Here is a 17,511-nt window from a genome sequence, read left to right as displayed (position 1 = left end):
CTTTACAATGCCAAAAACCTCTTGTCTGTAGCCCAAAACCATTCAAAACGAAGTACCTATTTTAACAGAGCTAAAAAAATATATATTTCTAGCTCGGCAGGACAGAGTTTGGGAAACCCTGCTCTATAGCACAGGTGTCAAACTAATTCCATGGAAGGCTGAGTTTCTGTGGGTTTTCACTCCTCCCTTTGTACTCATTGATGAATTAAGGTCACTGATTAGTAAGGAACTCCCCACACCTGGTTGTCAAGGTCTCAGTAAGGAACTCCCCTCACCTGGTTGTATAGGTCTTAGTAAGGAACTCCTCTCACCTGGTTGTCTAGGTCTTAGTAAGGAACTCCCCTCACCTGGTTGTCTAGGTCTTAGTAAGGAACTCCCCTCACCTGGTTGTCTAGGTCTTAGTAAGGAACTCCTCTCACCTGGTTGTCTAGGTCTTAGTAAGGAACTCCCCTCACCTGGTTGTCTAGATCTCAGTAAGGAACTCCCCTCACCTGGTTGACTAGGTCTTAGTAAGGAACTCCCCTCACCTGGTTGTCTAGGTCTTAGTAAGGAACTCCCCTCACCTGGTTGTCTAGATCTCAGTAAGGAACTCCCCTCACCTGGTTGTCTAGATCTTAGTAAGGAACTCCCCTCACCTGGTTGTCTAGGTCTCAGTAAGGAACTCCTCTCACCTGGTTGTCTAGGTCTTAGTAAGGAACTCCCCTCACCTGGTTGTCTAGGTCTTAGTAAGGAACTCCCCTCACCTGGTTGTCTAGGTCTCAGTAAGGAACTCCCCTCACCTGGTTGTCTAGGTCTCAGTAAGGAACTCCCCTCACCTGGTTGTCTAGGTCTCAGTAAGGAACTCCCCTCACCTGGTTGTCTAGGTCTTAGTAAGGAACTCCACTCACCTGGTTGTCTAGATCTTAGTAAGGAACTCCCCTCACCTGGTTGTCTAGGTCTTAGTAAGGAACTCCCCTCACCTGGTTGTCTAGGTCTCAGTAAGGAACTCCCCTCACCTGGTTGTCTAGGTCTCAGTAAGGAACTCCCCTCACCTGGTTGTCTAGATCTTAGTAAGGAACTCCCCTCACCTGGTTGTCTAGGTCTCAGTAAGGAACTCCCCTCACCTGGTTGTCTAGGTCTTAGTAAGGAACTCCTCTCACCTGGTTGTCTAGGTCTTAATTGAACACATTGAAAGGACGTAACTAAAACCAGCAGACGTACAGCCCTCCAGAAATTGAGTTAGACCCCTGCTTTAAAGGGAAAGTAGTAGCAGCCTATACCCTGACCTTAACCAGGCCTAACCTTAATAACCCTTTGACGTTCTTCTGTCCTTGAAGTCATGGTTTTAAGTCAAGGCTTGTGAGGTTAATTTGTGAGGAGAGGTTGTAGACTTTTTTTGGGGTGACCTTGCTTAATGGAAAGATTCACCCTTTTTGAATGTCATCGTTTTTGTGCATCTCTGAGCGACGTTCTATCGATTCCTGTGGTCATTTCCTTTTTTCATATTTATCTCAGCTATTGCTGTTCAAGCAGGCAGAAATACATCTGGTATGACGAGTTTTACATCATATAACGTTCAAAATCGGAATCTTTTCTTTAATAAATTAAGTCAGGAAACAAATTAATGGAGTTTGAGTTGTGCTGAGAGTCAGCATCCGATCCTCCTCAGTAACTAAGATGTTCTAATTCTAAGGACCTGTGCTGAATTCAAACAAGTGGTCATGTGTGGGATTGTGTCTTTATAACAAAAGTGGTTGTATATTCAGATAGTTCTCCTTGTTTAACACTAATGCTATGTAGATAGAAGTTCACTGGCAAAGAGCCCCAGACATATGGACCTGGTCCTTGCGGGGGGAGAGTGGGTAGTGCTGAATGGAGCATCGCTAACCTTTGACCCCTGTCATGGTGACATGGTGACTTTTCTCATTCTCAGCGGCGAAGTCGGTGAAGTAATCCTGCAGTCAGGGCTGTGAATGCATTCATATGCATATGAAGACAGGTAGTCTAACGCTTAGAGAGTTGGACTAATATCCGAAAGGACGCTGGTTCGAATACCCGAGCCGACAACCTGAAATAAAAAATGTCAATGTGCCCTTCCGCAAGGCACTTAACCCTAATTTGCTCCAGGGGCACAGTACTACTATGGCAGACCCTGTAGAAAAACACATTTCACTGCACCTATTCGGTGTTTGTGACAATACATATTTTTTTTTTATATAGTCTGTTCATTGTTATGAACTATTCTTTTTCCTCTAGTCATATGCAGAAACACATCCCATCAAGTAAACTATGAGTAAATTCAACAAAAACCATCTAGTTGAGTACAGATATAGGATCATAATTTGAGCTCGTTTGCTACAGCAGGAAAATAATCCTGCAGCAACAGGAAATGTGGTTTATGATTTAATGGACATTTTTGTAGGGGTTAATGCATTCATAAGGGAAAATCAAGTCTGAAATATCAGTGGAAAATACGAACTTCAGAAACCTTTTTTAAACTTCAAGTACCCTACACGTTGAAAAGGATTGCAGGAAAGTTCTCCTGCAACAGGGTGATCAAATTCAGATCTTACATCTGTATACTTAACCCATCTAATTGGTCACTACTTACTTTCCCGAGTCGACCAAACATCAGTGGATTATTCAGACTGCTATAGAGCTCAGACAACTACATGTATGAAACAATTCATCATTCAACAACAAATGTATTACATGCAGGATTGATACAGTTGGATACAAGGGAATGTTCTACTAGAAGTCAATGTTCACAGGACACTGTTCTTCACCATACACCTGCTGCTGTTCCTCCTTATGGGGACACTGCCATGCCTGCCTCCTCCCTGTCCGATAGCATCAGTATAACAACCCTCCCTTATGAACAGCCAATGGATTGGGTCTGTGTTTTTGTGCGTGCATGCATGTGTAATGCGGCATCGGGGAAACTCTGAAAATACTGCTTGTAAACTGGGCCCAATGTGTTAGGCCTTCACAGGCTTTGAACTCGTTGAATGCTGATGGCAAACAAGCTGCGTCAACCATGAACTGAAAGTACACGTGTCATGCTCGTAAACAATTTATAGTGTTAAAAATTCAGAATTGATTGTTTTTATAAATAATATTTTGTTGCATTTAACTGCCAAAAATGCTGTTATGTAGGTACTTTCCTTTTAATATGTCATGTCAGAGTTTAGCATGTGGGAGAAGTCAACGCTCAGAGATGATGGATACGTTTCCCACTAGAATGTACCTGTTTGAGGGGTGTTCAAGTGGATTTTTCCTAGTCGCTTGCTGATATTTACCAATTTACGAGACGTTATGAATGCAGCATAACTTCCCAGACCCCAGTCATTCACCCAGCACTCCCTCCTCCCCCCACCCCTCCCTCCAAATCCATGCCCCCTAGACCTCCCAACACAATACCCCCCTGATCCCAGCACAGTCCCAGCACAACCCAAATAATAGCGCACCATTCATTTAATCATTGTTTTTTTCCCCTCTTTCACTCCCTTTCTGGGCCCACTAAAGGTTTTAGCCGGGCAGAGAAGGAGGGCTGTCACCCAGGGAACCTTAGCCCATTGATGAAGTGACAGGCGCTGCCAGAATATGATCCTAATCCTGTTTCCAGCATTCTCTTAGACCGCTGGCATCGCAATTCCTCCACACATTCTCTGAGCTGTCAACGAGGAAAATCCCTCCTAATAGCACATTACCCAGATACACATCAAAGAGCTCATGGAAACCTTCCTTCAGCGGCTTAGCAGTGTCGTACACACACACACACACAGACACACACACACACACACACACACAGCATTCACATTAACCAGTCCACACACAAACTCACGATACACAAATGTGTGTCCATGCACAAACCCCACTGATTAATGTAACAGGACCACATAATCACACAGGCTTGAACAACACAATATTTCTCTGGCAGGATTTTTAATATCAACAAATGATTTATAATGACAGAGGAAGTTTTTTTTTTATTTTCTTTTTATCGTTTTTATGTACTCTGCAACTTGATATCCTTCCGTTACATAAGTGGGACAGAGAGATTTCTGATTTGATGGGTTGAGGGAGTGAGAGGGTGGACCACGGTAAACAGGCGTCTAAACTTTGCTCACTCTAGGAACCCTTTCAATTCTATTTCATCTTGTTCTGTTCCTACTTAATCCATCGATATCCCAACCCAAGGTAATCCTTCTTATGGCAAAGCATTCTGTTTCGGTGCAGCCAAACCTTGACTGACAGGGCCAAGAAGGGAAGTGGAGGAGGGGGATTGGGGACTCTTTAGAGCCTGACACTGTGCTTCAGTCATTTCCTTTAGGATTAGTTACTCTGCATTCGGTGGACAAGTGGCATGGGCTGTGTGTGTGTTCTGTTTGAGATGAGGGTCCTGAAACCGGGACTTCAGCTCTGTGCATGTTTGCGCCAAATAATTGGGTGTTGGGTGTAACATGGAAAGTTAATTGTGTAGTGTATTGTGTTAACAGTGATCATGTATTTGGGAGGGATGCGTAGTTACACTGAACAAAAATATAAATGCAAAATTCAACAATTTCAAAGATGTAACTGAGTTACAGTTCATATAAGGAAATCAGTCAATTGAAATACATTCATTAGGCCCTAACCTATGGATTTCACATGTCTGGGAATACAGATATGCATCTGTTTGGTCACAGATACTTTAAAAAAAGGTAGGGCACGGATCAGAAAACCAGTCAGTATCTGGTGTGACCACCATTTGCCTCATGCAGCGTGATGCATCTCTTTCACATAGTTGATCAGGCTGTTGATTGTGACCTGTAAAATATGTTGTCCCACTCCTCTTCAATGATTGTGTGAAGTTGCTGGATATTGTCAGGAACTGGAACACGCTGTTGTACACGTCGATCCAGAACATCCCAAACATTCTTAATACGTGACATGTCTGGTGAGAACTGGGACATTTTCAGCTTCCAGGAATTGTGTACAGATCCTTGCAACATGAGGCCGTGCATCATTCTGAAACATGAGGGGACGTAAATGTAATGGCGCCGGTTGAATGGCACGACAATGAGCCTCAGGATCTCGTCACGGTATCTCTGTGCATTCAAATTGCCATCGATAAAATGCAATTGTGTTTGTTGTCCGTAGCTTACCCTGACTGGGAATACAGATTGTGTGTATGGCGTTGTGTGGGCAAGCGGTTTGCTGATTTCAACATTGTGAACAGAGTGCCCCATGGTGGCGGTGGGGTTATGGTATGGACAGGCCATAACCCCCGCCGCCACCATGGGGCACTCTGTTTACAACATTGACATCAGCTAACAGCTTGCCCACACAACGCCATACACACTATCTGCCCTGTACAGTTGAAACCGGGATTTATCCATGCAGAGCACACTTCTCCAGCGTACCAGTGGCCATCAAAGGTGAGCGTTTGCCCACAGAAGTCAGTTACAACGCCAAACTGCAGTCAGACCGCAGTGAGGACGACGAACACACAGATGCGCTTCCTTGAGACTGATTCTGATAGTTTGTGCAGAAATTCATCAGCAGTCTGAGTGGCTGGTCTCAGATGATCCCACAGGTGAAGAAGCTGGATAAGGAGGTTCTGGGCTGGCGTGGTTACACGTGGTCTGCGGTTGTGAGGCTGGTTGGACGTACTGCCAAATTCGGTAAAACAATGTTGGAGGGGGCTTATGGTAGAGAAATTAACATTAAATTCTCTGGCAACTGCTCTGGTGGTCATTCCTGCAGTCAGCATGCCAATTGCACACATTTTAGGGTGGCCTTTTATTGTCCCCAGCACAAGGTGCACCTGTAATGATGCTGTTTAATCAGCTTCTTGATATGCCACACCTGTCAGGTGGATGGATTATCTTGGCAATGGAGAAATGTTCACTAACAGGGATGTAAACTAATTTGTGCGCACATTGAGAGAAATAAGCTTTTTGTGTGTATGGAACATTTCTGCGATTATTTTATTTTAAATCAGAAAACCACCTTTACATTTTGTTACATTCCCGAGCAAGACCACAATGTCGCTCAAACAGAAGGGGGAACTAACAGTCACTGACCAACAACCAAATCAAAAAGGAGTGGGGTTTTAGGAGGGGTTCTGAAAGACACATGGGGGGGTGTCCTCTGAAAGTTGATTAGCAACAACACCTGGAACCTAGAAGACAACCACCATGAACGCCCATTAAATTAAATTTGCCCAAGAAGAGGCAAACGAAAGAAAAACCCACACCAAACTTAAAGACAGGAAGCAAACCAAAAAGGTAGAGCAAAACAGGATTGTTTGTTTAGAACTCAAAATAGAGAGCGCCGACTAAAAGTGTTAATCCTCCGCATCTATCCAGACAACTGGTACACTGGGCCAGCCACTCTTAAATAGCACCTGGGACAGCACAGGTGAAACACCTCCCCACTAACGATATGCCAACCAGCACAGGTGTAACACATACTGACTAACGAGGTGACACCGATCTGCGTGCCCTACGTGCTAATGATCTATAGGTGCTAAAGTCCAACCTCCAAAACATAAATGGAAAAACCAAATCCTTTAACAATGTTGCATTTATATTTTTGCTCAGTGTCATTTGTATTGTATTAATTTCATACTGAATGGTCTCTCCTATCCTAAAGTTGTAACTTTTAGGAAGTCGTGTGTGTGTGTGTGTGTGTGTGTGTGTGTGTGTGTGTGTGTGTGTGTGTGTGTGTTCCTACATGTGTGTGCACTTTTGTGCAGATACAGTAGTTTTAAAGCTGTCTTCCCCGTACAATACAAGAGTTCAAACCAGCTTTGTCATCTGTAGCCTGTGATGTGTTCACAAAATTGTTTGGTTAAAACCATTCATAAATTGTAATTTGCATAATTTTAATAAACCTCTAAAATAATAATCTCATTAACTAATCAGTCTTCATACATGTGGTTTATTCCCTTGCATTTTAACAGATAAATGACTCACATTTAAGTAAACAATTGAGAAGTACAGGTCTGGGATCTACAATGATAAAATACATATACTGTAGCTGTGGCCTGGGTGCCAGTCCGTTTCTGCTTTAGTCAACAACACCATCTTTTTCTTGCCATCTTTTTAAGGATGTACCAACGCTCTTGAACGCAGAAACAGCCTGGCACCCAGGCGAACATAACATAGGTTGAACAGTTTCATATTTGAACGTCGCTCTGTTCGCCCTGTAGGATTCCATAGACTATAATCTGTACCAAGCAGGTACTGGCTCATTCTACTGTGGGTCCTTTGCATTAAGCCACAATGGAACAATTCAAAAATAGGTTGAATTTCTTCTAAGTCCTCCGACACAAAAGGAGACACCGACTTATACTCCCTAACCAAGCAGATGGGATGGAAACAAACATGGAGGGGTATTAACAGTACAATGTGGAATAAATTCTTGCAGGTGGGATGTAGCAAAGATCTATTATATTGACTAGATAGTCTAGTGACTGCTCTAACAATGGAAATACATATCCTCGAGGGTTGGAAGGCAGACGGGAGGAGGCAAGATCAGGTTAGACCATTTTTGCCAATGAGAGGGCAGATACGCATGTGAACAACAGGCACATCCTATATCTTTTTTTTCTCCAAAATGCCACGTGCGTCCACTTATATCAGTGCATTCATGACAACCTATCCACTATGAAACTTCTATTCAATCAAATAAGCCTCCCGTAGCAAATTAGCAATTACATTTTTTGTTGACCAAATTCAACACTCATTGACCTCCATACAAAAAGGACTCCCTAGTTTTGTTTTCGTGGACAGATTTTGGGCGGAGTGAACCATCTTGCTTTGCCTCTTCCTCTCTGGATGTAGCTCTAAAACAGGAAGTACTGTCCATCTGCCAGGTGCCGGGCATTGTGGGATTTGTAGGCTATTGAACTGGCCAGTCTGTCCTGTTGTAAATGTTTGAATGGGAGTTTTCATCTGAGGCTGGAATCTTGATTCAATCTTTGTACCAATTCAATCTTTGTGCCATTGTAATCCCTGTCTCAGGATGCATGCAAAGCTCATCTTTAATATTATGGTCACCCTCACCACCTCTACTGTTGAGATCATCAGATATACTGTAGACGATCATAATGCATTTGCCCCATATGAGATGACGGCTTTGTGATTTAGGAGTGTAGCATTTGAAGTCTCTGATCCAACTGGTTTGGTAGGAAGTATACTGAACAAAAATATAAACCCAACATGCATCAATTTCAACAATTTTACCCAGTTACAGTTCATATAAGGAAATCAGTCAATTGAAATCAATTCATTGGGCCCTAATCTATGAATTTCACATGACTGGGCATGGGCGCAGCCATGGGTGGGCCTGGGAGGGCAATTGCCCAACCACTTGGGAGTCAGGCCCACCCACTGGGGAGCCAGGCCTAACCAATCAGAATTACTTTTTCACCACAAAAGAGCTTTAATTACAGACAGAAATACTCCTCAATTTCATCTGCTGTCCAGGTGGCTGGTCTCAGACGATCCCGCAGGTGAAGAAGCTGGATGTGGGGGTCCTGGGTTGGCGTGGTTACACATGGTCTGCGGTTGTGAGGCCGGTTGGACGTACTGACAAATTCTCTAAAACAACGTTGGGAGGCGGCTTATGGTAGAGAAATTAACATTCAATTCTATGACAACAGCTCTAGTGGACATTCTTGCAGTCAGCATGCCAATTGCACACTCCTTCAACTTGAGACATCTGTGGCATTGTGTTGTGTGACAAAACTGCACATTTTAGAGTGGCTTTTTATTGTCCAGCGCACAAGATGCACCTATGTAATGATCCTGCGGTTTAATCAGCTTCTTGATATGCCACACCTATCAGGTGGGTGGATTATCTTGGCAAAGGAGAAATGCTCATTAACAGGGATGCAAACAAATTTGAGCACAACATTTGAGAGAAATTAGCTTTTTGTGCTTATGGAAAATTTCAGGGATATTTTATTTCAACTCATGAAACATGGGACCAACACTTTACATGTTCCATTTATATTTTTTGTTCAGTAGTGAGATTGCACTGGGTCTATGTATCTCACCTGCAAGGCTGTCAAATAAGTATAGTCCGGTAGGGTTCTTATCTAATGTCCAGTCCCATGCAGTCCCAGTGTACAAAACTGATGCAGTGTCTATAATGTCCAGTCAGTAGAAAGGGTCATAACATCTGACTGTGTCCCAGGTAGCTGCCCTGCCCAGGGGGGTCAGTCTGGGGGTCAGTTGGGTAGCGTGTCCAGGCCCAGGGAGGCAGCGTGCTGCTTGGCCCTCAGACGTAGGTTCTCGATGCTGGTGGTCTTGCTGTTGAGGCTGAGTAGGCTGCTCGGAGCGGCCTGGAGACCCGTCAAGGGGCTGTTCCACACCTGCTGGGCCTGGGACATGGACGCCTGGGACAGGGGCTGGTAGTAGGATTGGCAGGGCAGAGAGCCCAGGGGGGAGGGCATGTTGACGTTCATGCCCAGGTAGGGCAGAGAGGAGGGGGTACCCATGTCGAAGGAGGGGTAGTGGACCATGTTGTTGGTGGCAGCCATGTGCTGGCGGAACTGCTCCTGCAGACGGAAGAGGCTGAGGGGGGACGAGGCATAGGACCCTTGGGACACACAACTGCTGCCCACGCCACCGCTAGAAGAGGGGAGGGAGGGAGAGCCCAGGGGAGAGTCTGAGAGAGAGAGTTTAGTTATAGTTTTTATTCTTTTAGAGAAAGATGTATTTTCCGCTTTCAAGACTAATTCATAATAATATAGAATACACTGAAGTCCTGCAGATAAGGGATAAGCACACTAACAAAAATTGACATATGTGCCTCCTAAGGAAATTGAGGGTGCATCTACAGTATAATAAAAACATATGTCTAATGGCCCATTGTCTGTGGGATTTCTCACCTGGTGTGGGGCTGAAGCGTTTGCAGGATGGAGATCCTCCTCCCGGCTGCAGCCCTGCACCCCCCTGCTGCACCTCCCCCTGATGCTGATGCTGCTGAGTGTCCTGCAGCCTCTCCCACTTCAGCTCCTCATCTCCCTCACCGTTGTCCTCCGCAGCCGACTCGCTGTCCGAGGCCTCCGGGGAGGTGACGTTCACCTCCACACTCATCTCCGCAGGCTGGGGCCGCATGGTCTCCGAGAGGGAGGAGGGAGATGGAGATGTCTGGGTGGAAGGGTCGGTGGTCTTGACCTCTTCCTCATCACCTCCCTCTCTGTTGGCCTCCTTCTGTTTTTGGAGCTGCTCCTTCTGCAGGCTGCGCTGCTTCTTGCGGAACTTGGCGCGGCGGTTCTTGAACCACACCTGGTGAGAGGATGGATTTCAGTTGTTATACAGTAAAAAACACAATTTCATCACTTTGTAATAAACTATAATCCTCTAATAGCCAAGGCTTCTGATAATGTCAATATTGGTGATTTGTTACATGGCTTTGGTGTGTCAAACGTGTAAATTATTTATTCTGACTAATATAATTTTAACTAATTGCATTTGAACTCCTTGACAGCGGAACTCAAAAACATCCACTTCTCATGGCCAGAAGAAAAAAGCAGCAGAGACCAGCAACGTTGGAAATCTTTAGTATGGTCCTATGTTCCCCCAGCAACGTTGGAGAGCTTTAGCATGGTCCTATGTTCCCCCAGCAACGTTGGAGATCTTTAGCATGGTCCTATGTTCCCCCAGCAACGTTGGAGATCTTTAGCATGGTCCTATGTTCCCCCAGCAATGTTGGAGATCTTTAGCATGGCCCTATGTTCCCCCAGCAACGTTGGAGATCTTTAGCATGGTCCTATGTTCCCCCAGCAACGTTGGAGATCTTTAGCATTGTCCTATGTTCCCCCAGCAACATTGGAGATCTTTAGCATGGTCCTATGTTCCACCAGCAACATTGGAGAGCTTTAGCATGGTCCTATGTTCCCCCAGCAACGTTGGAGATCTTTAGCATGGTCCTATGTTCCCCCAGCAACGTTGGAGAGCTTTAGCATGGTCCTATGTTCCCCCAGCAATGTTGGAGATCTTTAGCATGGTCCTATGTTCCCCCAGCAACGTTGGAGATCTTCAGCATGGTCCTATGTTTCCAGCAACATTGGAGATCTTTAGCAGGGTCCTATGTTCCCCCAGCAATGTTGGAGATCTTTAGCATGGTCCTATGGTCCCCCAGCAATGTTGGAGATCTTTAGCATGGTCCTATGTTACCCCAGCAATGTTGGAGATCTTTAGCATGGCCCTATGTTCCCCCAGCAACGTTGGAGAGCTTTAGCATGGTCCTATGTTCCCCCAACAACGTTGGAGATCTTTAGCATGGTCCTATGTTCCCCCAGCAACGTTGGAGATCTTTAGCATGGTCGTATGTTCCCCCAGCAACGTTGGAGAGCTTTAGCATGGTCCTATGTTCCCCCAGCAACGTTGGAGATCTTTAGCATGGTCCTATGTTACCCCAGCAACGTTGGAGATCTTTAGCATGGTCCTATGTTCTCCCAGCAACGTTGGAGATCTTTAGCATGGTCCTATGTTCCACCAGGAATTAAGACGGTTAAGTAAGTATTTCTCTTCATCACCCCCACTCTCCCTCTTCTACACAACCAATACTGAAAGTTAAGATGCAGGTGAAATAGTTTATTTATTTTGACTAAGTAGTATCCTCACCTGCACACGGGCCTCTGGTAAGTTGGTACACATGGCCAGGCGTTCGCGCATCACCACATCAGGGTAGTGGGTCTTCTGGAAGGTTTTCTCCAGGGCCTCCAGCTGCTGGGCAGTGAAGGCTGTGCGACTGCGCCGCTGCTTCCTGTGCTGGGAGCCATACCGGGCCTCGAGGATGATGTCTTGAAATGTGCAGCCGTTGAAGGAAAAGAGATTGGGCCAATTTAATTGAGGGACAGGTCAGATAGTGCTTATCAATAAGCCTTTCTGAAACAATGTAACAATTTATTGCATTGAACTCAAGAACACATTTTGAACATAAGACAACATAATATTTGTCCATCACACAGCATGATAGCCTGATTGTATTGCAAATATTCCTGATTTATGGACAGATTTACGCAGTCGAATGAGTAAATGTGCACCAGTTCTTACCAGCCAGTCTCTCTGCCAGCGTGAGCGCGTGCACGGACGGCCGGTAGTCGGGCGCGTGCTGGGCATGCTGCGCCGCCTGCTGGTGAAGATTGTACATGGCATTTAGTGAGTTCATGGCGTGGAGAGAATATCCGTTCACTCCGTAGTGCTGCATGGCTTCGTCACCTGTAAATGCAGAGGGATAAATTGTTGTTTCAAACAATTCGTTATTGTTGAATTAGTAAAACCAGTAATATCAGTGTTTGATTTATGTACCTGTAAGCAAGTCTTGGGCTGCAGATGTAGGCCTGGATTCAAACATCAAGTGGCCTAAATTATTATCGAACATTTTTGTATTACATTGGTATTTATGTAGGTTATGTATTTATATTAAACTTCGTTTTTTATTTCCATTAATTTAAGATGTTTTAAGGTGTTTTATTGTCACATACACCGGATAGGTGCAGTGAAATGTGTTGTTTTATAGGGTCAGCCATAGTAGCAATGCTCCCCTGGAGAACATTAGTGTTAAGTGCCTTGCTCAAGGGCACATACACAGATGTTTCACCTTGTCGTCTCGGGTATTTCAACCAGCGACCTTCCATTACTGGCCCAACACTCTAACCTAGGATACCTGCCGCCCATTTTATTAAAACTGTCAGTAGATGATTTCAAGTTACCTAAAGGCGAATCTGCATTTGGACATGATCCAATATTACATCAGTTATTATATGTCTATAACTGTAAATATCTTTCTTTAAGAAGTTTCAAGCTGAAAGTGACATTATTATATGACGGCATTGAGAAACCTAGCCAGCCACTAAACCTTTAAACCCCGTTTCCCACGGAGAGCTCGCAGTCCTTCCCATGAGAGTACCCCCACTAAAGCCCGAGGGGCTGAGTGAAATAATTAGCCTACTCTCCCGTGTTATCTCAACATTAATGCTGATATTGATATTCATTCATTTAATATCGCACTTGACGTTGTGCCTGAATAGCGAAGCGACGTGGGCCTACTAAATAGGCAAACTACATGTCCCATACAGCAGTAGCAGAATTTAAAAACGTCAACAGAAAACTACACAATGATCAGAAATTAATCAGGCACTTTTCTCTGAAAAAGCACACAAAATAAATGGGTGTGACCAGACTAATTTATGAAATGATATAATCATGTTTTCATTGAGTCCTATAAATTGCCTAATTATTGTCATTATCCATAATGTGTAGCACAATAGCGTGCATAATAGCATAACTAACCGTTTTTATTTACACAGATTAAGCCTATAGATTACGATAAAAATCACCCAAGCCTACAGTTGAAAAGGCTATCTACCACATGAATCAGAAGTTTGTCCGTGCGTTATGGATTTAATCGCATCCTGGGCATTAAACAAGTCAAAACGAATCATGTTTTATTTAATTTTAAGACAAGTTGGCCTAGCTTCATGAGCGTTCATATTGCGTTCAATTTTTTTTGAACAATTCTGTAAAAAAAGTATCTAGGCCTACAATAATATTTGTTTGAATATAATTTTAATCCCTCAAAAATGTGGATTAAAATATGCCCCTTTTGGATGTGTTTATTTTCTTCATTTAGTAGGCTTACATCGAGTTGAAACGTATGTGGAAAAGAGTATACAGTCTACGGTATTATTGTGTTTTATATGCTCTTGGGAATGAAAAGCCCAAAGGGTGACAGCGGGAATTTGTACCCCAACAATCAAGCTAAATACAGTACCAAAATGATAGTATCAGACCGCTATCACGACCTTAACATTTCAGCGTGTAATTCATTGATCATGCAGAAATGTAGAATGCTCGAAGTGACATTATAAAAATGGGTAATAAAAGCTTAATATAATCATAATAATAATCAGAATCGAACGCTCATAACCTGGATATACCTTATATCAAGTCGCGTTCTTATTGTCACCAAATGCAGGAGCATGAACATTTACTAAGATCTATGTTTGAATGCTATACAAATCTTGATTTATAATTTACGATGGAAGCATACCTATTATAAATTGTCTCATTTTTTGCCTTGCCAATAATACAGTAGTGTAATAAGGGGGTCATTTCTGACACATTTACAGGGATTATCATAGGCCTAAAATACAGGCTTAAATCCTAGGCTTGCTTTTTACTGTCATTTATTTTATATATATATTTTATTTTTTTATTTTTTTTTACAATGGAATGATTTACAATAAACTCGAATATGCCATAGGCCATTAGGGAACACTTTACTTTGGCCGGGACTGGGACAGAAGGTGCTTATCAAAATATGTATTTAGCTCCCTGAGTATTGGAGTTGAATGGGAGCCGTTTCTCCCGGTCTATGGCGGCTCCCGCCCCACTGCCCGGAGGCAGTGGTAGATGTAAGGTTAAATATATGCATAGGGAACCCCTGTTGGCTACTCGTCTAATGTAGGTGCAAATAGGTTTCAACTGCTAGGTGTGTGTGTGTGTGTGTGTGTGTGTGTGTGTGTGTGTGTGTGTGTGTGTGTGTGTGTGTGTGTGTGTGTGTGTGTGTGTGTGTGTGTGTGTGTGTGTGTGTGTGTGTGATTAACAATGCCCTTTTTTGAATATGGCTGTTCCTCATAAGTGTCATTGCCTGTAGCCTACATATTGTTTACAATTGCTTTATTGAGGCTTTAAATCCTTCTCATCACTCAAAATAAGAATCTCTCGATGTGGACAAAGTCAGATAGCCTTGGGGAGCTGATTTAACACTCATTATGCTAATTGCCGTGGATTTAGTTCTCTCCCAGACACCGTAGAGGCTAAATATCGGCCCGCCGATATGCCTGTACAGGTGACACACTTTCTTCTACATTAACCCGATATTCAAGTTTTGGCCAAAATTAGGCCGGTAGACGTGGATAATTTAAGAAACTATTCCGGAGATTAAAACAATTTCATGAAATAATGTTGAAGTCTAATTTTCAGTTTAGATCTTTCAAATCAAATCAAATTGTATTGGTCACATACACATGATTAGAAGATGTTAATGTGAGTGTAGCGAAATGCTTGTATACCATGCATAATGAGAAGGTTTAAATGGAAGAGGTTTAAAGTTGCAAGGAAATGCAATAAAACTAGAATTATGACAGACACACATCATTTTACTTGATTAACAGGTCCAACCTGATTCTTTATACAGATGCATGCCTTTCAAAAAGGTCTTACCTCTTACGTACACTGACCGTGGGGTCTTGGCCTATAGCCTATGTCCGGCTGTTTTCAAATGAAATATTAGCATTCAAAGTATCATCTTGTATATTACTTCTCAATTCCGTGCTGTTCAGTCCTGTATACTCATTTTTGAACTCCAAACTCCTCAGGAATACTGTAGTCCGTTTTCTGCGCGCGGTGCTCTCACTCTCCAGTCGTTCGAGAATACCGAGAGCTGCCATCTAACGGGCTCGCGCACGACGTATGGGCTTTAAGGAGCTCGAGCGCCTGGTGAGGTCATGCAGGATTTCAAATGGACCTTTGCTGTGTCAACCAAAAGAGCTTTCTTCTACTGCAGGCTTTCTCATTACTGATTTAAACTATTCATTTATTAATCATTTCCTGGACATTAATGTTATAGTCATAGTATCATTAAGCCTATCAAAATATCAATATTATTATTATTATTCTCGCCATATAGGCCTACACAAACATATTTTAATTTCATTTTCTTAGGCCATAAACTTTTAATTGTACGTAGAGGTCATGCATTAAGGAAACCCGCACGTTGCGTGTTTCCTTGAGACTCATTATCTTAATTCAAATATACATTTGGTAATTGTTTTGCATGTCGGCCCTTTGTAGCCTACTGTGTGTATATATTTGGTCAATATACAGTCTATTTTCAAATGGAACACGGAATATTGACTAAAATCTTCCATGTCATGTTGCAAACGCATGTAACATTATAATAGCCTACATATAATCATAGCAATAATAATACTAATAATAGGTTAATTCAAATCTGTGGTAAATAAGAAGTTATGATTGTTCATTCAAGAAGTGCCAATGGCTTCAATGACGCTATCATTACAATGGTTTGCATGCAGGGTTTGAGGTGTTTAAAGGGCTATTAAGTTACTCATGCTTTAATTGTATTTGCTTTTCGACTTTGTCGAGCCACTTGCAGAGGAGACTGCGGTGGAGAGATGGCTAATAGATGCTAGCCTTTAGAAACTCTCCCGGCCCCAAGGGATTTAGGTTAGGATTGCGGAGACAAGACGCCATTTCAGCCTCCAAAAAACGGACTTAAAATGACTGCTACTAAGAGGATTAAAACAATAATGCCCTTCTCTTCTTCAAGGTTTTTAGAAAATATTTCTTCTCCTGGAGAAAAACCGTTTAGGCTGGAATTAAAGGCAGCGAAAAGTAGCCTTCTAATGTAGTGCTTGCATATTTTGTTGAATTTCTCCAAGAGAGGAGAGAAAGTGAGGGAAGGGAGGGAATCTTAAACTCAATTTGATCTTTGGCCATATTCATACATAGAAGTTTCGACTTTACACGGAAAGAAAACGTGTAGGCACTCGCGACAAAGTCACAATCCAGTCAAGAGGTGAATTGCCAATAACAACTATGCTGGGCTAATTCTTTTAAAAATACACTCAAGGCGAATATGGTGTTGTATTTTATTTGTAGGTCGTGCAATTTTCACATCTTGATTGACTACATCAAGTGATGTGATGAATAAGCCGTTTTGGCATAGCCTGGTAGATTGAGCAGGTTGGCAGGACCTACTGCGCGCCCTGGAGATCATTACGCGCAACAGATGGACTGTTCAATATCTCTATGAACCATGTTTATTTGTGATACTTTATCATATTAGGCCTATCTACTACAACAATGATCTAGGCAGATCCAGTCATTTTAATGAGAGGTTTATTCAACATCAGAATGGGTGTTTTGATGGCATGCAAGTATTATCTTGTTTTAAATCTTTGATTTATTGTCGAAGAAAATTGTTCCTGATTTGGGTCTTGATGGGTCTTGGTGACTTAATAGCCATGATAATCCCTTATTATAATGATGACAATGATTTAGGCCTAATAATCATTTTCAATATTCAACGAATAAGCCTATTAACTGACAATTAGACTAACTATAGGGTTAATAGACCTAATGAAAATAACGACAACACGTTTGGCAATGCATCAATAAAGCTGAATTGGTAGTTAATTCGTATAAATGCACATTCGTTTCCCATTGTTTGTTCTTATTTTTGGGAAACTGTTTATTCCTTCAAGCCGACCATCTTTTGTCAGCACATATATCACGGAGTATTTGGGTCTGGGAGAGAAATCGGATTAACTTGTGAACTGATGCAAATAAGAACATAAACGGGAGGTAAATCTGGGCAGTGTCTCTTTGTGGGAACACTTTCTAAAGCGAGAAGGTATTCCCCTCAGCTGCTTTTCCTCAAATCATCTTTCTCCAGAACTTAATGCGGGCTAATGTCCAGAGCTTCGAAAGGGTTTAA

At 42.8% G+C, this 17,511-nt stretch overlaps 1 protein-coding gene across 1 annotated transcript; it reads right to left on the bottom strand.

Moving 5' to 3' along the window:
- Positions 1-9,047: 9,047 nt before the first annotated feature.
- LOC115151291 (diencephalon/mesencephalon homeobox protein 1-B-like) lies at positions 9,048-15,424 on the bottom strand. The gene is made up of 5 exons (XM_029695236.1): positions 15,213-15,424; positions 12,039-12,203; positions 11,607-11,785; positions 9,866-10,265; positions 9,048-9,642 (listed from the first exon to the last, which is right to left on the bottom strand). The coding sequence occupies exons 2-5, from the start codon at positions 12,190-12,192 to the stop codon at positions 9,203-9,205; spliced, it is 1,173 nt and encodes a 390-aa protein (XP_029551096.1). The 5' UTR covers positions 12,193-12,203; positions 15,213-15,424; the 3' UTR covers positions 9,048-9,202.
- Between the last annotated feature and the right edge of the window lie 2,087 nt (positions 15,425-17,511).

The sequence above is a fragment of the Salmo trutta genome, chromosome 17 (genome assembly GCF_901001165.1).
Source record: "Salmo trutta chromosome 17, fSalTru1.1, whole genome shotgun sequence".
NCBI classification, from domain to species: domain Eukaryota; kingdom Metazoa; phylum Chordata; class Actinopteri; order Salmoniformes; family Salmonidae; genus Salmo; species Salmo trutta.
The sequence above is the reverse complement of the archived record's forward strand: the minus strand, read 5'-3'. Positions and strand labels throughout refer to the sequence as shown.

Bases quoted from the DNA above. Each gene is read 5' to 3' on its own strand.
- LOC115151291 (XM_029695236.1), bottom strand. From the start codon at position 12,192: ATGCAGCACTACGGAGTGAACGGATATTCTCTCCACGCCATGAACTCA. The intron at 11,786-12,038 runs GTAAGAACTGGT...GCACATTTCAAG, and splicing joins GCTGGCAGAGAGACTGGCTG to ACATCATCCTCGAGGCCCGG. The intron at 10,266-11,606 runs GTGAGGATACTA...TCCTCTCACCAG, and splicing joins TACCAGAGGCCCGTGTGCAG to GTGTGGTTCAAGAACCGCCG.